This window comes from Rhinatrema bivittatum, chromosome 4 (assembly GCF_901001135.1).
Source record: "Rhinatrema bivittatum chromosome 4, aRhiBiv1.1, whole genome shotgun sequence".
Taxonomy (NCBI): Eukaryota; Metazoa; Chordata; class Amphibia; order Gymnophiona; family Rhinatrematidae; genus Rhinatrema; species Rhinatrema bivittatum.
In genome coordinates this window covers 237,202,909-237,223,545 of record NC_042618.1, presented here as the reverse complement: position 1 = coordinate 237,223,545, position 20,637 = coordinate 237,202,909, and the positions used below count along the sequence as shown (strand labels likewise).

Below are 20,637 nucleotides of genomic sequence, written 5' to 3'. Positions count from 1 at the left end.
TCCAGGAGCCATGTCTACGCCACCCAGATCCTCGACAACCTTTTGTAGTCGAGGTAGATACCTCGGATGTTGGAGTCAGTGCCGTCCTCAGCCAACATAGTGATAACCATACGCTACACCCATGCTCTTTTTTTTCTCACTGCTTTTCCCCTGAGGAGCAAAACTACAGTACTGGGGACAAAGAGCTACTCACTATCAAGTTGGCATTCAAAGAATGGCATCCCTGGCTTGAGGGTGCTCAACACCAGATAAAGGTTTTTATGGACCATAAAAACCTTGAATATCTACGACATGCGCAACGCTTGAACCACAGACTGTTGCAACTATCCCTTCCCGATGGCTTCACTCCACCTACCTTTCTTTCTTTGCACCTCCTCTCACTATGGATGGATGCCTAGCTGCCGCGGCATCTACCTGCCGTCCTCTCCAGCATCCCCGGACCGGCTTGGGCGCTGCCTCCCACCTTGCTCCGTGGTACCTTAGGGTGCGCGCGCCGCACGGCCCTCACTCTTATTTCCTACTTGTCGTGAACCTCAGGGGCGTCCCTCCTGTGATGACGTCACGCTGCCCGGATATTTAAAGCCTACGATGTTTGCTAGCCTTTGAGTTAGCAAGGGGGATTCTTATGGATGGGATTCGCTCTCCGTACCCAGCTACTCTGCCTCTCCAATCTTCCATTGGACTCTTAACGCTAATGGGATAACCGCTCCTCGGGGGCCTCACTTGCTTTTCAGGTCGCTATCAGGAAACCGGTACTCGCTTTTCGAGGGCCCATGTTCCCTGACTCACTGCCTGCTCCTACCTTCTCTTCTGCCTGGAAGGATTTGCTATCTTCAACACCAGTGAGTACTACTATCTTCACCTCAGAGCTGTTCCCTGGAACCAGGTACTCACTGCTCGAGGGCCTGCCTCCGTTCCAGCCCTAGTGCCATCTCCTACGTGGAAATGCTGTGTGAGTACATTACCAAGTCTCTCAGGGATCAGGTACTCTCTCCTCGAGGGCCTGCTCTCCCTATCCTGTGGTTCTCCATACTGGGGCTTTGTGAATATTCCACTGTACTCATTATTCTCAGTTCTTTCCACTACAGCACTGCTACCAGAGGAGTCGCTGTTCCAGCGCCTGAGCTACTTCTGCTGCTCACTACTGCCACCTCTGGTTGCTTCACCACATTGTCTAATAAAAGATCAATCTCTGTGTTTGTGTGTCCTTGTTATGGAATTAGCAATCTGTTATGCTGGAGTTAGCAATCTGTTATGCTGGAGTTAGCAATCTGTTATGCTGGAGTTAGCAATCTGTTAGCGAGTCTGTTGGCGAGTTAGCATCTGGTATGCTGGAGTAGTGGGTGGACCCTTGGACCGGTGGCAGATGACCATGCCCCCGGGGGAAGATCCAGAGAGGGACCACCGGTCAGGCTCAGAGTTTGGAGACAGACACACACTAGATTTTTTATTAAACCATATAAGGAAACACCAGAGGTGGCAGTAGTGAGCTGAAGTGCCCAGTAGGGCTGTAGTCCCTCAGGTACTGGAACATGATCCCTGGATGGCTGAGCTGTTGAGAAACTGAAGATATTGAGCAGGCAGGGTATGCAGAGTTCAAGTAAGGAACCATGATAGAACACTCACATAATGGTCTCATAGAAGCCCAGGAGTTGGAATGAATAGGCCCTCAAGGAGCAAGTACCTGGTTCCAGGGAAAGCTCTGAGAGAGCGATGGTAACTCACTGATGTAGTAGGCAGTGATGACTTCCAGGCAGAAGAGAATATGGAGCAAGTCTGGGAACGAGGACCCTCGAGGAGCGAGTACCAGTTCCAGACTGTAACCTGAAAAACAAAGGAGAGAGTGAGGCCCCCGAGGAGCGGGTACCCCTGGTAAGTCTGAGGAGGCAGAGTAGCTTAGGTAGAATAACCCTTGCTAACTCGATCTGGTAGCAAATTCTAAGACCTTATATATCCGTAGTGGATGACGTCATCTCAGGGGGACGCCCCTGAGGTTCGCGCTAACGCCAGCACTTCAGTTGGGGCCACGCCACACGCGCGCCCCGAGGCCTCCAGGAAACATGGTGGTTTGCAGCATCTAGCCAGTCCGGGGACGCCGGAGGTCTTTGGCAGAAGGACGCCGCGGCAGCCAAACTTCCCGTGGGCGAAGAGGGAGTCATCAAAGAGGTAAGGAGAGCGGAGAGAGGGCGACGGAAAGTGACGGACATAACAGTCCTAAGCTGAGCCTGACCTTTGGCCCCTCAAGGGACTTCCCCCCGTGGGCGTAGTCAGCTGCCACGGTGTCCAAGGGTCCACCCAAATCTCACTAATTATAACACAGACAAGCTCGCTGGTCACTGTTTTTCAACAGATTCAATTTCCTCTTGATGTACCGCCCAGCAGACAAGAATACACGCACGGATGCTCTCTCCCGCTCATTTACTCCTGAGAACATTCCGGATCCTCAGCGTCATATTATTGACCCCTCCAGAGTGCTCCTTTCAGCCACACACACAGTTCCAGCTGGAAAAACCATAGTACCCAGGGCACTCAGGAAGAAAATCCTCAGATGGGCTCACGATTCCCTCCTGGCAGGTCACCCTAGGCAATCCAGAACTCTGTCCACCACACAAAGATACTATTGGTGGCCCTCAATGAAGGAGGACATTTGGATCTATGTGGAATCATGTGCCACGTGCACAAGGCAGAAACCACCAGCCGGTCATCTCTGGGGACTTTTCCAGCCATTGCCCGCTCCTAACGAACTGTGGACACACATATCCACGGACTTTATCGTTGATCTACCTGTGTCTAATGGAAACAACACCATTTGGGTCACTGTTGACCAGTTTTCCAAAATGGCTCATTTTGTGGCATTATCCAGACTACCATCTGCTCCTGAGCTTGCGAGACTTTTCATTCATCATATCTTCCATTTACATGGCATGCCTAAGCACATCCTCTCAGACCGAGGAGTACAATTCACTGCTAAGTTCTGGAAGTCGCTCTATAAGAAATTTGATATTTCTCTAGACCTGACATCTCGATATCATCCACAAGCCAACGGACAGACCGAACGGATGAACCGCACTTTAAAGCAGTAACTCCAGGCCTACATCAACTTTAGACAAAGTGATTGGGCCGAACTACTCCTTTGGGCAAAATTTGCGCTGAATTCTCATCCTTCAGCGTCCATAGGATCTTCGCCCTTTCAGGTGGTCTATGGTCACCAGCCTTCACCACCACTACCGTTACCACTATCCGTAGCCTCTCTGGCCGCTCAAGCTTCAGCACAGGAATTGCATCAGCTGTGAGAACATACTAAAGGGCTTCTTCAAAAAGCTGGACAACAAGCAAAGAAGTTTTATGATGCCCACCATAGAGCAGCTCCACAGCTTCAGCCTGGGGACAAGGTATGGCTCAGTACCCCGATTCATACATCTCAAATTGCCTTCAGTTCATTTTGCACCTTGGTATCTAGGACCTTTTGCTGTCCTATGTCATCTGGGTCCAGTCACGTACAGCTTGCAGTTACCATCATCTTTAAAGATCCACAATGCCTTCCACATTTCTCTCCTAAAACCGCTCATATTATCCAAGTTTTTGAAGAAGACACCTGAGTCACAACCCATTTCTGCTGAGGAAGATATTACCTTCCAGGTGGATGACATCTTTGACGTGAGGAAACATGGAAGACGCTGGGAGTGTCTTATTTCCTGGGAAGGATTCGGACCAGAAGAAAATAGCTGGGAACCTGCAAGTAACATTCTTGATAAAGAATTGATAAGGCAATTTCATTTGGCTTACCCAAGGAAGCCGAAACCCTCGGGGAGGGTCCCTAAGAAGGGGGGTATTGTTGCACCCGTTGGTCGCAGATGGCTGCGACCTCTCATGCACACCTCTTTTTTCCCTGCACCGTCTCTCATTGGGAGAATGGCGGCCTCCACCAACCAACGCCAATCTCCCCGGAGTCCCCGGGATGGCATGGGCGCTGCAGACCGCCATCTTACTTCCGGAATCCCAGGGCCTCCTTTTATGTACGTCATGACGGGAACCTTGGGGGTGTCCTCTTCTGAAGACGTCAGACCACTGGTATACTTAAGCTGACCGGCCCACTGCTAAGATGAGTTAGCAAGGAGTTCTCTCGTTGTGTAATTCCGCACTACTTGGGATCTTCAGTTCCAGTTGCTCGTCTTGGCTAAGACGCTCCGGGTACCCGCTCCACGGGGGCCCTTCCGCATCTAGGCTATCCACACCTCAGAGAGCCTTCCTGCCTTGGACTTCCTTATACCCACTCCTTGGGTCCCTGCTCTGGAACTTTGTTAAGTGAGTACCTTCTTCACTTCTTCATTATCTACTCTACTGAAGCTTTCACGGGTTACCCCACACCTCTGGACAGTACCATCCTTCCGTGTACCACCTCTACCATCTTGAGCTACAGAGTATTGCTGCACCTACGTTTGAACCTCTGTTTGTTTCCTGTACCTCCAGCCTCTACTACCATACCATCCACAGTACAGTACAGCTATCCTTGGCATACCTCACGCTGCGGGCCACTACCAGATCTGCACTCAGAGGTATCTTCATCTGCTTACAGGAATCCTCGGCATACCCCGCACTGCGGGCCACTACCGGATTTACTCATCTGCAGTATAACTCTACTTCAGTGCTCAAGAATTGTGCTTTGCATGTCCCGCTCCTCGGGCCCTGCATTTTCTTTTTTCCCTTAATAAAGTCTCTTTCCCAGCTGTGTCCACATCGCTGAGGCCACACCCTCCGACAGTGAGACTCATAGGGCTCCTCCCTGTGGGCGAAAACATCTCTCACCTAGGTCCAGGGTTCACAAATTCCTACAAACTATAACACCATGGTGAACAAACCGAATGGCTAAACAGTGCCATCCAGCTACATGTGCCCCAAAAGAATTTGGGATCAGCAAACAAGGGCTTACTGACAATTCCTAATGTCAAGTCTGCACATCTAACGGAGGTTAGAAAAAGAGCAGTATCTATCGCAGGTCCTAAACTATGGAACTCCTTGCTGGTAGAACTAAGACTGCAAACAGACTTAAAAAAGTGTAAAGCTGATTTAAAGACCTGGCTTTTTAACTGTGCTTACACAAGTCCTAACTAATGTCATAGTTGTATTATGTTTTACTTTAGCATAAATTACTTTTAAGATAATTGACTAGTTGATATTTATTGTTCTTAGCTAAAACAATGCATTTTATTGATATTAGCATTTATTATTTTGTCTGATAATTGTTTTAGCTCTGTTTAGAATTAGACATTGCTCTCAATTGTTTATAATATTTATTGATTATTTTTTATTCTCACTGTTTTATGTTTATTTATTATAAATCAATGTGATGGATTTCTGATACGTCGGTATATAAAAAGTAATAAACTATAAACTATAAAAGATTCAGTTTCCCCAGCACAAGAGACTGTGGCAAACCAAATCCAATTAGCCCCACCCCCACTAACAATGGCTAAGGAGACTGGCTGTTCTTTTTTAATTCTTAGCCCTAGAAAGCAGAAAACATAGCTCTCTTTCAGGTTTCCCTTTCTAACAGACAAGGCACAATCATTTGCAAATATAAAGCCCTATTACATTAAGCACAGGTAAATAACAAAATAAAATTGCACTTAGTTTCAGCAGGGCTCTGGCTCATGAAGATCCCAGCTCCAATAAAAAATAGTAGCACCATGCATCCTCTCCAAAGCACTTCAGCAGAGTTTTTGTACTATTTTGCCAGAATCTATAATGATTATATCATTATTCTTCTATACAAGTTAAAAACATTGATATATTTTTCTTGAGATAGCTTTTGACGAGTGTGAATCAACTAGATCATTACACTCTACATTATTTGAAAGAACAGCAACTTTCTTAGATGTCTTTCTTCACAACCAAGACGTGAAAACGCCCGACACGGTCCGTGTTTTGGAAAGTGGGATTTCTTCTTCATGGGACTAGATAATATTCCGGTGTTATTCCGGCACTGTGAAATTCAGCTTGAAATATATCAAAATGCAAAGATTAGAGGTATCATGTAGATGGGTCTAAACATCAGTAATTCACAATAGTATAATAACAAGGACATTTCATTGTTCAGAACAATCTTTAAAACGTCATTGAATGCCATACCTTATCGACATTTTTGTGTCTTCCGCAATGTTAAATATGAGTGACAGCAACTTTGGTGGGCTATTTCAAGACCAGTTGTCAGAATGACTTGGACTTCGAAAAATCTGTTTTGGGCTGACTACATGAATGAAGCAACATTAAAGTTAAGTTACGAAACTCTTCGTGAATAAGAAAGTGACAAAATTCCTTGTGAATATATGATGTTATCACTCACAATATTGCAACACTTAAAAATTGAAATAATGACCGATGATTAAATACTGTGGCAACGATCAGATGTGCACAGCACATTCTATGATTTATACTCATAAAACACATATTGCCCAAATAGGATGGTCACTAAAAAAAATGTTTATTAATTATGGTATGTTAGTTTGCTTTCTTGAGGATTGTATTTCAACTACTATCACTACGATTAATACTTATACCTGTGACACTATTTTGCTGAGACATTTACAGTAACTTGAAGATTTAAAGTGACCATCATATAGTGTCTCTGGTGCTACAAGACTTATTTAGTAAAGCCTTTAAAGCCCAAGAATCTGGTATCGATAGGTGCAAGTGGCTTATTAGTGAAGCCTTAGAGCACAACAACCAGTTTAATCATCAGTCACTGTTTTATCTTGACTGTGACTATCTTAGCTGTAACTGTCAATGTTTCAAAGATGTGCACAATTGAAGGATATGTAATGTGCACTTATCTCCTTAATCTGGTCCTGAAGTCGATCCTCCGATGCTGCAGGGTTTCGGAGTAAGAAACTCCTTCTTCAGGGAGCTTCAGGAAAACATAATCATATGCAGATGAAGTCGGCTCAGCTTAGCCCACTATGTAAGACAAAAATAAGAGTGTGAGCGAGCCCGTTGATGCTGCTAAATCGCTATCGATTTAATATATGGCTGCTAGTGGAAGAAACACTTACTAAGTAGCTCTGGTTATGGTCAGCTTTGCTCGCTGATAATAAAAATTGTTTGCACTGCAACAACAATAGCGAGATGACATACTTAAAATAAATGCTCAAGTCAAAAAAGTATTTGAAAAACTTGTTATCAGAAAGCCAAACCTTTTCTTAAAACTTACGTCTGCCCAGCTATATACTGCCTGCTTCAGTTTTTCTTCTCTGCGGCTGACAGCTGCGTCACTGCCAAAACGCCGTTTTTAAAGGGAATCCATCGTCTGCATTGACAAGCAGGAAATGACAGAGTGCTTCCAAATATGGAGAGGTCCAAATAAAGACAATGACGTCTGCATTGGCGGCCATTTTGATATAAGTCCTTATATGGAAAGTGACATCGACTGGTTACCGGCAGAAGGGGTATTCTGCGGCCATATTTGATTATGTTTGATGTAAAAAATGCTGTCAGTGTTACAGCCTTAATGTGAATCTTTATGTGGAAAATAACAACGATGGATTCCGAAACGGAAGAAGTTTGTCCTACAGCCATTTTTTATTTTGTGAAAACACGCTATCAGAGAGACTAACGAAAAAGAATTGTTAATATAATACCTGTATGCGCTAGATGAAAATTGGTTTAATAAAATTATTGTACAAAAAAAGCTATATATAGTATTAATTTCAAAAACCTCTATTAAGTAGAAAGGCTTGAATGCTGTCAAAATGGGCAGGTATACATGAGCTTTTAAAGTGATACATACTTATATGAGCGAGTACCATTCTACTCTCTCGTTTAACCCTAAGGGTTCTGAAGATTGAAGCCGGAAGATCCATTGGTTCTCTTTGTGGTTTAAAAGGGATATTCTATCTCCTCCTCTCCAATGGGGTGGTATATGTTCTAGAATGGCCCATGTGAATTCATCAAATGTGCCCTAATGCAGAGCTTTCCAAACTTTTCATGTTGGTGACACACTTTTTAGACAAACATAATTTCACGACACAGTAATTCAGTCTACTAGTAAACCAGAGGTTAAAGGTTAAACGAACGAAACATATTTCGACAATTTATGTATGTTTCCTTAAATATATACATAAATAAAATGTTTCACGACACAACCTATCTCATGAAAACCTTAAATTTATATTAAAAATATATATTCCAAGATTCATGTTATTGTTATAATTTATGAGAAACAATAATAAAACAAATTGTCTGTCCCCCACACACTCATCTCTCTCCTCCCCCCAGCACATGTCTGGCCCCCACACACTCATATCTCTCCCCCTCAAGCACATGTCTGTCCCCCCAGCACGTTTGCCCCCCACTCACTCATCTCTCTCCCCCCAGCACATGTCTGGCCCCCACACTCATGTACCTCGTCTTTTTGATTGTTGCCAGTTAAGTGCTTCACTCCCTTCCATGATCACCAGACACTGCTGCTTGCAGTCAGTACTCCTCATGGCCAGGCCTCATCGGCAGCAGCAGCCAATGCAAGGATGGCTGGGCTCGTTCCACCCACCAAGCCCCCCAAAAAAACGCGATTGACAGCAAAAATCACCCAATAATAAGCAACCCATAAACTGAAAAAAAAAAAGTGAATCTCTAGAAAAAAAAAAGCCCAAACTTGCATCAGAGTTGACCGGGCTTGCGCGACACACCTGCACACTGCAGGCGACACACTAACGTGTCCCGACACACAGTTTGGAAAGCTCTGCCCTAATGTGATACAATGAGATACAGTTGGTGCCTTAATGTCTTGTTTATTGATTCTGCTGCGGTGTTCAATGAGTCGCGTGCAGCTCTTACGTTTGGTCCGTCTGATGAAGATCTTTTTGCAGGGACATGATAGGGCATACACAACAAAATCAGTATTGCAATCTACTGTATGTTTCATTGACATCTTAACTCCTGAGCAAGGGTCTTGCCAAACCAGACCTGTATGTGCTGTAGCACAGAATGAACAGTGACCACAAGGAATCTGTCCAACTTCACTGTGTGGAAGACTTATGTTGGGGGCTGCTCTAACTATACATTGTTTAATATTTTGCCCCCTTGAATAAGCAAATATTGGTTGGTCACTAAATACAGAATGCGGACTCAAAATGTGCCAGTATTTGAGAATAGTGTCCTTGATGAATGGGGTCAGATTGGTATGTTGTAATACACAAACCAATGCGGGAGCTGCTTCTTTGTGACATTACTGTAGTAACTGATCTCTGTCTGAATTAGTTGCCCTCTTGTATGCTCGCCTAATGACTTTCTTAGGATATCCCCTTTCAAGAAATCTCTTTTGTAAAATGTCAGCTTGATAATGAAACTCAGCCGACTCTGAACAGATTCTCCGGATCCTAAAAAATTGACTTGTAGGTAAACCTTCTTTGAATTGACGCGGGTGGTGACTATCAAATCTGAGATAGTTGTTCCTATCCGTAGGCTTTCTGTAAAGAGTGGTGGTGATACCATTTATATCATCTCGGTATTATTGTTGCAGTGCAAACAATTTTTTATTATCCGCGAGCAAAGCTGACCATAACCAGAGCTACTTAGTAAGTGTTTCTTCCACTAGCAGCCATATATTAAATCGATAGCGATTTAGCAGCAAAGGGCTCACTCACACTCTTATTTTTGTCTTGCATAGTGGGCTAACCTGAGTTGACTTCATCTGCATATGATTATGTTTTCCTGAAGCTCCCTGAAGAAGGAGTTTCTTACTCTGAAATCCTGCAGTGTCGGAGGATTGACTTCAGGACCAGATTAAGGAGATAAGTGCACATTACATATCCTTCAATTGTGCACATCTTTGAAACATTGACAGTTACAGCTAAGATAGTCACAGTCAAGACAAAACAGTGACCGATGATTAAACTGGTTGTTGTGCTCTAAGGCTTCACTAATAAGCCCCTTGCATCTATCGATACCAGATTCTCGGGCTTTAAAGGCTTTACTAAATAAGTCTTGTAGCACCAGAGATACTATATGATGGTCACTTTAAATCTTCATTAAGTGATATAACAAGAGCCTTTTTCACAGCAGAATATTTATTTTAGTGTTGAATTCTTGATTTCTGCTTCCTTTTGGGTTTAATTATACACATTTACAGTAACGACATGATGCTTTTACCCCCTAGAAAACTGGATTAACAAAATCCAAACTAGCTCTTAGACCTTCTCCCAGTTACCCTCATTTAATTCTGATTATGTTTCTTCCTCCACAGGTAATTTTCTTGTTTTCATTGATCACGTACACGCCATTAAAATACAACAATTGGTATATGTACCCTGCATGGGGATATGTTATTGGCTGGTTTTTAGCAATCTCATCAGTAATCTGCATTCCTGTCTATGCTATCTACATTTTTCTGAAAACCGAAGGATCATTTATGCAGGTAAGAGGCCACAGGAAGGAACAATGATAGAAAAGAACCTACCCTGAATCTCACAACACATGCTACAAAAACTAAAAGTTCAGCTCCAAAACTGAGTCTCAGCTGCTGAATCAAGGCACCTTCATATCCTAACTAGTATTAGAGAATGAAGCCAATAGTCTCCTAATTAACCAGTGTTTTGGTTCTAATTGAATATTTTTATGACTGAAACACAAACAAGTGCTAGGTAGCTCATGTTACGGCTATGGCTGCTATGCAGCCGCCTCACCACCAGAGGTCCCCCACGAACATGTTCTTCTGGCTGGCCCACTCCTTCCTTCCTGTCTACTCTATACCCCAGACTTTCCTTTATAACCCTGTCTAGCAGTTCCATCGGTGCTTCAGCATCGAGCTCGCCTGGGCTCCCTGCTCTAGCCTTCCTTGCTTACTCTGTGTATGGCCTTTGGGCCTTCTACCCTGCGTTGCCTTGCCTACTCTGTGTTTGGCCTTCGAGCCTTCTACCCTGCGTGGCCTTGCCTACTCTGTGTATGGCCTTCAGGCCTTCTACCCTGCGTTGCCTTGCCTTGCCTTTCCTTGCTTACTCTGTGTTTGGCCTTTGGGCCTTCTACCCTGCATTGCCTTGCCTTGCTTACTCTGTGTGTGGCCTACGGGCCTTCTGCCTGCTGTGTGTGGCCTACGGGCCCTCTGTCCTGCCGTCTGTGTGTGGCTTTCGGGCCCTCAGCCCCGCCGTGTGTGTGTGTGGCCTTTGGGCCCTCAGTCCTGCCGTGTGTGGGTGGCCTTCGGGCCCTCAGTCCTGCCGTGTGTGTGTGTGGCCTTTGGGCCCTCAGTCCTGCCGTGTGTGTGTGGCCTTCGGGGCCTTCTGCCATTCCTCGCTGTGTATATGTGTGGCCTTAGGGTCTCTGCCTTGTCTGGCCTTGTGTTAGACCTTCGGGTCCCCCTCTTGCCTTGTTGCCTTCAGGCTTATGTGTTTCATGTCCAGTGTAGGGATGTCCTGGATTGTCTGTCTGTCTTGTCTCCTTAGGTTCCCTCAGTCTAATCACATATACCTCCAGTCAGTTTCACCCTTACCTGCATGCTTTCAGTATTCAGACTTACCAGCACCCAGTTCCAGTTCCTGTTCACTTTTACTTGCAGTCACTCTCATACATACCTTCATGCTGATCCAGTACTAAAGCTCACCCATACTTCCATGCATCTAGTATCAGATATTGCCAGCCTGTGTTATACTCCATCTGTCCATTCCACCTTCAGAATTACCATAGGGTTTTCTCATTCCTGCCTGCACCAGCCAGTACTAGACACTACTGCCTCTCTCCACCCCGAGACACTCCTCATAGTGGGGTTTACAACATGAGACCTGTGCCCAGTCGTAACAGCTCAAGCATAATTTCAGTGAAGTTCTGAAGATTACAGGGTTCCATGACGTGCTACTAATTTTTTATCCATGGGCTTTTGCCATCTCTGCTCCACTCAATTAATCTCCCTCCCCCTATGATGATTACTAGATCTTTAGTTAGTCCCTGCACAAGAGTATATACAGCTTTAAGACTATCAACTAGGGGCTGGTGAGGGCTAATTAAGGAAATCTAAGATGGTTGCCCCTAAGGAACATTATGAAGAATCCACACAGAGTCAAGAGATTGGTGTTGTTACATTTTTAAATCAGTAAGGCAACTCCACAATTCAGAAATTATATGATTAAGTATTGGATATCATGTAATTTCTGAATTGTGGAGTTTCTGTACTGATTTAAAAATTTAACACCACCAATCTCTTGACTCTGTGTGGATTCTTCATAAAGCTTTACTGCACTTTGCCTTGGATTGTTTGAAGTATATATATGCAGTATTTATTTTATTTATTTATTTATTAACTTTTATTTACCGACATTCGTGCAGCACATCATGCCGGTTTACAATGAACTCAGGTGGAGTATCTCTCCTCATTTCTCCTCAATCATACAAGAGCTCCACTTTAAAAACAAAAAGGGACTTCTATGCACACAAGATTCATAACATTATATTCGATTCCAAAGCGCTATTCACATTTGTCTCCAATCTAACTCAGGCAAACCCTCCTGACATACCACCTAACCAAGCTCAAACAAAAGCTGATGAGCTGGCACTCTTCTTCAGTAATAAAATCACCAACCTACTAACACAAATAAAGCATAATACCGGCACACCAACCAGCAATTACATTCTGCATAATAAAGACATCTCCCTCCAATCTCTTGAACTCACCTCCTCCTCAGAGATCCAAACACTTCTTAAGAAAATGAAACCCTCATCGCATCCACTAGACCAGATTCCGTCTAAATTACTACTGCTAATCCCGGACACCATAACCAAAACCCTAGCAGACATTATAAACTGCTCATTCATCCAGGGTTTCTACCCAGACGACCTCAAAATAGCATCCATCAAACCGCTACTTAAGAAGCCTAACTTGGACCCCAAAGATCCTAACAACTTCCGTCCAATCTCAAATCTGCCTTTCATTGCCAAGGTGATGGAGAAACTAGTTAACACACAACTAGCAGATTACATAGAAGAACACAAAATTCTCTTCCCCACTCAATTCGGTTTTAGAAAAGCCTCAAGCACCGAATCCCTTCTCATCTCACTGACTGACTACATTATTTTGGGCCTCGATAAAGGACAGGCCTTCCTACTGATCTTATTGGATCTATCGGCAGCGTTCGATACTGTGAACCATGCCATATTACTAAATCAACTAGCGAACATCGGTATTGCAGGATCAGCACTAACATGGTTCAAAACATTCCTAGAAAACAGAGGTTTCAAAGTTAAAATTCACAACAAAGAATCCCCCAGATACCCATCATCACAAGGAGTTCCTCAGGGTTCCTCTCTCTCACCAACACTTTTCAACTTATACCTTCTCCCGCTTTGCCAACTGCTAAACAAATTGAACCTAAAACACTTCATATTTGCCGACGACGTCCAGATTGTGATCCCTATCAAAGAATCCACCACTAAAGCGCTAGAACTTTGGGAAAATTGCTTTCAAGAAATTAACGAGCTCTTATCCAGCTTAAATCTAATCCTAAACCAATCAAAAAGTGAATTCATTCTAATCTCTCCAGATAACTGCAAAATCACTACAAATCCGCCAGCCAACTTGCAAACCTCAAAAGTAAGAGATTTAGGAGTCTCCATAGACAACAGACTAAATTTGAAATCGTTTATCAACCAAACAACCAAAGACTGCTTCCACAAACTGCACGTATTAAAAAGAATAAAACCCCTATTTCACTTCCATGATTATAGAACAGTGCTCCAAGCAATAATATTTGCGAAAATTGATTACTGCAACTCCATCCTACTAGGCATCCCATCATCTCATACTAAACCGCTCCAAATGATACAGAACACCGCAGCAAGAATTCTAACAAACAAAAGAAGAAGAGATCACATTACACCAGTCCTTAAAGACCTACACTGGTTACCAATCCACTACAGAATAATTCATAAATCCCTCACCACAATCTACAAGAATATTCATGGACTGGCTCCACTCCATTTACAAATAGCTCTTAAAAAACACTCCTCCAACAGACCCATCAGGGAAGCATATAGAGAATATCTACAGGTAGCACACAACAATACCACCCAACATATAACATTGAGAGATCGGGCCTTCTCCACAGCAGGTCCCCCACTGTGGAACTCCATCCCCCTAGAACTAAGACAGGAACCATGTCTTCAAACCTTCAGGAAAAGACTGAAAACATGGCTGTTCATGAAAGCATTTCCGGACCCTTAAAGATTCTCTATCATCAAATGCAGCATTACTGATCATTTCCTATTAAACTGAAACAGTCTCTATCTACCAATCATTACAATGTTTTACTTCTCGTTAAACTGTTTATCTTTCCTCTAACTCTAATCCCAGTTAGAATGACCCCGTTTTATTGTAACTTTTTTCTTCCATGCACTTGTTTTACCTTTTAATGTATACTCTTATGTTATTAGTTATTTACGTTATAATGTATTTCTCACCCCTTGTTTTATGTAAACCGACATGATACGAACTCCGTGAATGCCGGTATAGAAAAATACAAATAAATAAAATAAAATAAATAAATAAAAATTTGTTTGTGATTTGCCGCTAAGGAACTACATTTCCCAACTTCCCCAGGGTTAGCTTCAAGGATGATATCAGTGGGGAGCAGCTGATCAGGGAGGGGTCCTCACTCTTCAGCTATAGGCTGCCAGGTATAATAAATAGGGCAGCCTTTGCATTAACACAGATGGAGAGGAAAGGTTCATCAAAGAAGGATAGATCCAGCAGAGGTTGAAATAGAGCCTGCTGAGTTCTTCAGCCATTAAGTTAAGTTGTTGCTTTGAATTATTAGGGGATGAGAAGAAAAGGACATTGTGCTTATATTTAAAGAGCTGTGAAATTGAAGTGCTTAGATAAACTCTGTAGGAATCCAGACACCTAGAAATTTAGTACATGAGTGGTTGTGTTAAAAGAAAGTACTGGGTACTAGGGATGTGAATCGTGTTCCATATCGTCTTAACGATAGAAATCGTGTGGCAGGGCAAGAAAATCGTGTTAGGCATGATTTTTTAGTTAAAAAATCGTTAAAAATCGTTTTTTTCCGATTAGTGCGCACTAACTCGAGTTAGTGCGCACTAACTGAAAATGATACAATTTGACACTTTTCAGGTCAGTTAAGGTCAGTTTAGGAATGAATATGTATTCCTATTGGCTGCCCTCTTATTTATTCATGTTAACAAGGTTCCCACTGACAGTATATGGGGGATGGGAAATGGAAACAGTTGGTAGCTTGACAAAACAAGTAATGTGATCAGTCAATGTGACTAGAACTTGTGCCCTAACCCTGATACCAGGGGTATTGTGATCTTCCTGCACACAGTGCCCTATCCCTATTAATACCAGGAGTGTTGTGATCTTCCTGCACAGAGTGCCCTAACCCTGGCACCAGGGGTGTTGTGATCTTCCTGCACACAGTGCCCTATCCCTATTAATACCAGGAGTGTTGTGATCTTCCTGCACACAGTGCCCTAACCCTGGCACCAGGGGTGTTGTGATCTTCCTGCACACAGTGCCCTATCCCTATTAATACCAGGAGTGTTGTGATCTTCCTGCACACAGTGCCCTAACCCTGACACCAGGGGTGTTGTGATCTTCCTGCACACATTGCCCTATCCCTATTAATACCAGGAGTGTTGTGATCTTCCTGCACACAGTGCCCTAACCCTGGCACCAGGGGTGTTGTGATCTTCCTGCACACAGTGCCCTATCCCTATTAATACCAGGAGTGTTGTGATCTTCCTGCACACAGTGCCCTAACCCTGGCACCAGGGGTGTTGTGATCTTCCTGCACACAGTGCCCTATCCCTATTAATACCAGGAGTGTTGTGATCTTCTTGCACACAGTGCCCTAACCCTGGCACCAGGGGTGTTGTGATCTTCATGTACACAGTGCCCTATCCCTATTAATACCAGGAGTGTTGTGATCTTCCTGCACACAGTGCCCTATCCCTAATACCAGGGGTGTTGTGATCTTCCTGCACACAGTGCCCTATTCCTGATACCAGGGGTGTTGTGATCTTCCTGCACACAGTGCCCTATTCCTGATACCGGGGGTGTTGTGATCTTCTTGCACACATCCCGGTATCAGGGATAGGGCACTGCATGCAGGAAGATCACAACAGCCCTGGTATTAGGGATAGGGCACTGCGTGCAGGAAGATCACAACACTCCTGGTATTAATAGGGATAGGGCACTGTGTGCAGGAAGATCACAACACCCCTGGTATCAGGGATAGGGCACTGTGTGCAGGAAGATCACAATACCCCGGAGGAGTGAGGGTCAGGCAGCTCCCCCCTGTCTGTGAAGCCAGCCTCTCACTAGTAATGCAGGGAGGGAGCTGTCTCAGACTTCACCATCCTCCCCCCCCCCTCACCCACACACCATTCACTGGCTGGGACATGGGGGAAGTCAGGAGTGAGGGTCAGGCAGCTCCCCCCTGTCTGTGAAGCCAGCCTCTCACTAGTAATGCAGGGAGGGAGCTGTCTCAGACTGGTATCAGGGATAGGGCACTGAGTGCAGGAAGATCACAACACCCCTGGTATCAGGAATAGGGCACAGGTTCTAGTCATATTGACTGATCACATTACTTTTTTTGTCAAGTACCAACAGTTTCCATTTCCCATCCCCCCAACCATCACCTCAGTTGGAACCTTGGTAACATCAATAGATAAGAGGGCAGCCAGCCAATAGGAATACATATTCATTCCTAACTGACCTTTACTAACCTGGAAAGTGTCAATAATTTGTATCATTTTCTGTTAGTGTTCCTGAGTTTCCATTTCCATTTCCCATCCCCCCAACCATCACCTCAGTGGGAACCTGGTTAACATCAATAGATAAGAGGGCAGCCAGCCAATAGGAACACATATTCATTCCTAACTGACCTTTACTGACCTGGAAAGTGTCAATTTGTATCATTTTCAGTTAGTGCGCACTAACTGGGGGTTAGTGCGCACTAACTCCCGTTAGTGCGCACTAACACGATTTAACGATTTTTAACGATAAATCGTTAGAATTTCTATTGTATTGTGTTCTATAACGATTTAAGACGATATTAACATTATCGGACGATAATTTTAATCGTTAAAAAACGATTCACATCCCTACTGGGTACTGTTGAAATAAGAAGAATAGGAACACTCAAGCTGTATGTTTGCAGAGTTACCTTTGCATTGTGCTTAACTGATTATAACTGGAAAGAAGGGGAAAACTGCAGCACTGCTGAGGGCTATTCTTAATTGCTGCTGGAACTTTGACTTTGTTTAAACTGCACTGTCATAGTAAACCAAGAAGGAAAGCTGCAGCATTATGATTGTGGGAATCATATGTTAATCGGGTTTAAGCTACATTTGTTAGAAATATATAGGGCTATTGTGACAGCCAGACATTTAAAATGTAAGTGCTAGGTAACAAGTTTAAAGTGGAATTGCAAAAGTGCTTACTCTCACACTGCTGAATGTGCAGGGTTAAGTCTAGAATGTTAGAAGATTTTTTTATTTAAACTTTACTTCTATCTGAAAAGTTTGAACCTTGTACTTAGGAAAATGTGGCAGGCCAAAGCCCTGTAGCTAACACAGGGAGTGATTAAATTAAGGCTGTTCATTAAAACTATAGAAATGGTGCACCATAACATAGTGGTGACCTTGTTAGGAATTAAGCTTGAATTTACGAAGGATATTCTTGTATTAGAAAGAGGTGAAAAAGAAAATATATGTGATATAATTCAATCAGAGAGACTGGTGTGATTTGTACTCTGGAAAACTGGGAAATATAAGGAACTTGAAAGGTAGACTTGAGTTGTGTAATAAAAGAGTTTAAATCGAAACCTGAAGAGTTGATGACTCATATTGAAGGGGCTAATGGATAGAGTAGCCTAATGGTTAGAGCAGTGGAGGGAACTAGGGTTTAAATCCTACTATTGCTCAAGAAGACTTTGGGCAAGTCACTTTACCCTCCTTTGCCTCAGGTACAAATCTAGACTGTAAGCCCTTTAGGGATAGGGAAATACCTACAGAACTTGAATGTAATCTGCTCTGAAAGTGCCTGAAAAGCAGAATATAAATAAATAAATTAACAAAAGAAGGTTGTCTGGGGACCTAAGCAGGGTATAAGACAGGCAGTGCACCTGTCCTATATAACCCTAGACCCAAAACACATGGCTAGAGAGAGGTACTAGGCACTATCAGACCACTGGCATACTAATAGCATAGGCACACACCAGAGTGTCCTGTCCTGCCCAGACTACAGAGCATTACTGTCAAGAGAGCCCATCTTATTGCATCAAGGCAGTCATCTTGTTATACCAGCATGTTATGGAAAAGTTCTATAGCTATTCAGACAGGAATGGGACAAGAATCTTAAGCGCCTGGTTTAGACTTAGATTTTTGTGAATGTAAAACCTAAAACCTGCAAATAAATTGGTCCTGCCCTTTTCCTGCCTGGGGGAGCTTAGGTTCCCCCTCAGGCCAAAATTTCTGAATTGAGCAATGGCTGCTATCCTGGCAGGCAGCACCTGAGAGGACATGAAAAACATTCCTTCCTATAAAAGATTTACTAACTCTAAAAAAAACTGCCATAGGGAAACAGGTAAAAAAACAAACAAACCTGCAACTACCCTAAAAAGCTCTGACACGAGTTGCTTGAAGGATTCTTTAATATGTGTTTGTTTTTAAAAAAAAACTTTCCTTGATATCTAAGAGCAGTAGTCTGTTCCTCATGCCTTCCACAAAGTCCTCTTGTCTTCTAGAAACCTTCCTAAAATGGAATCTGCAATACTGGGAGCAACATTTAATGACTAAATCAAAATAATGAGGGTCATTTTCCAAAGCATTTCCATGAGTAACACAGTGTTTTCCTCACAGAAATGGGCTTTGTAAAATTGCATGCATATGTCTTGTTTGCATGTAAGTTTATCCAGACTGAGAGGTGAATTTTAAAAGCCCAGCGCACGCATCAATTGGGGGGAATGCATGCTCAAGTCGGGCTCGCAAGTGCTGACCGAATTTTAAAAGCCATCCAGATGTATGGCTATCTCCCACTGCATGCACCTCTGAAAAGTTTTCTAAAAGGGGAGGGGTGTAAGCGGGAAATGGGCATTTTGGAGTGTGGCCAAGAGATGCGTGCATAAGTACTGAGGGCGCATGCCCAGTTCCCCTGCTGCATAGGTTTACTTCTGATAGGGACAAGGTGTAAGTTAAAACATAAAAAGAGAGAGCCATTTCTCAGGGGTTTAAAGGGTCTGGGATAATTGAGGGCAGTCTGTTCGTCAACTAGGGGGATTTGCAGGACCTAGCTGTTAACTGGGTCAACTGGTGGACAAGCTGGTGAAACTGGCAATGGCGCGTTTGCGCATCCTTTTTAAAATTCCCCGACTTACTTGGTAGAAGTGAGATATACACACATAGGCACGAACCCACTTAAAATTGGGCACACATTTGTGCACAGTCAGACTATTTTATAACATGCATGCACACATATGTGTGCAAGTTATAAAATGGCCATGATTCTGGACGCTCACCGATGCACTCACAGCAATGTGTGCCCACGCTCTGCTATTAAAGTTACTATCTGAGCATAGGTATTCCTGGGGATGGAGTTAGGAAAGGTTTGGACTTAATATGCATACTTTTTGGATTTTATAAAATATGCCCACAATTTTTCAATGAAAGTTTGTGCAGATGTTTTAGCACAGGTAACTTATGTGGGTAAACTGGGTGGGATAATTTTCATAATTACTCCCAATAAACCTGGCTGCTGCAGTAATGATTTTTTAGTTCATTTGCCTGTATATTAATCAGGCCTGCTGGAAATGAGCATGGCGTTGTTGTGTGATGTGAGGGCAGCATTTTTTAAATCGAACTAGGGAGAGGTGAGTGCGACGATGTGGATATGGGAGATGTGCGAGCATAGTTATGAAGATGATTTCCCTGTGATATGGGGGGACTTCAGATCATAGGAGAGAGAGAGAGATCATGTGATACAGTGATGACATAACTGCCTAGGGTGGCTGGACACTCTTGCACTGGCACTGGTATTAATATAAGGCATATTTACCTGACTGTGTACTGGGAAAAATTAAAATTGGCCCTAAATTCTTTTTTATTCTAGGATTTTCATTTGCTAAAACTGAAAATCAATAGTAATTACCATAGATTATGTTGCCTATCTTTCCACAGAGAATAAATCAGATCATTACCCCATCAGATGACCTGCCACAGCCAAAGAGACACCAGCCTGCTTCACCTCCATCAGAGCACAGCTCAGTCCCAGAGAGCAGTCCTCCAGATCTCAGTACTGCACCATATTCTACCACATTACCTAATGAGATGGTCTTCACATCCGAGAGCCAGTCTCACCTTTAAGCTTCACATGACTGAAGAAAAATTTTATTCTGGAGATATTTCATCCTTCACACTTGTAATAAATTCTTTCACAACTGCTGCTATTGTTCACTTAAAGGTGAATTTTAAAAGCCCGCTGTGCACATCAATTAGGGGATACATGAACAAGTTGGCTTGAGAGCACTGAGCAGATTTTAAAAGCCACCTGGATACACATGTATCTCCCACAGCACGCACATCTCTAAAGCTTTCAAAAAGGGGTGGGGCTTGGGCATTTCAGTGTGTGAACCAGAGATATGT

At 43.5% G+C, this 20,637-nt stretch overlaps 1 protein-coding gene across 2 annotated transcripts in view; it reads left to right on the top strand.

Annotated features, from left to right (window-relative positions):
- LOC115090603 (sodium- and chloride-dependent betaine transporter-like) overlaps positions 1–20,394 on the top strand; it is a 368,393-nt gene extending 347,999 nt beyond the window's left edge. For both annotated transcript variants that reach the window (XM_029599943.1, XM_029599944.1), the window contains exons 14-15: positions 10,238–10,408; positions 20,173–20,394. In XM_029599943.1, the coding sequence (XP_029455803.1) occupies positions 10,238–10,408; positions 20,173–20,358 (357 nt within the window). In that variant the 3' untranslated portion in view covers positions 20,359–20,394. The remainder of the gene's footprint in view (positions 1–10,237; positions 10,409–20,172) is intronic.
- The last annotated feature ends 243 nt before the right edge of the window (positions 20,395–20,637 follow it).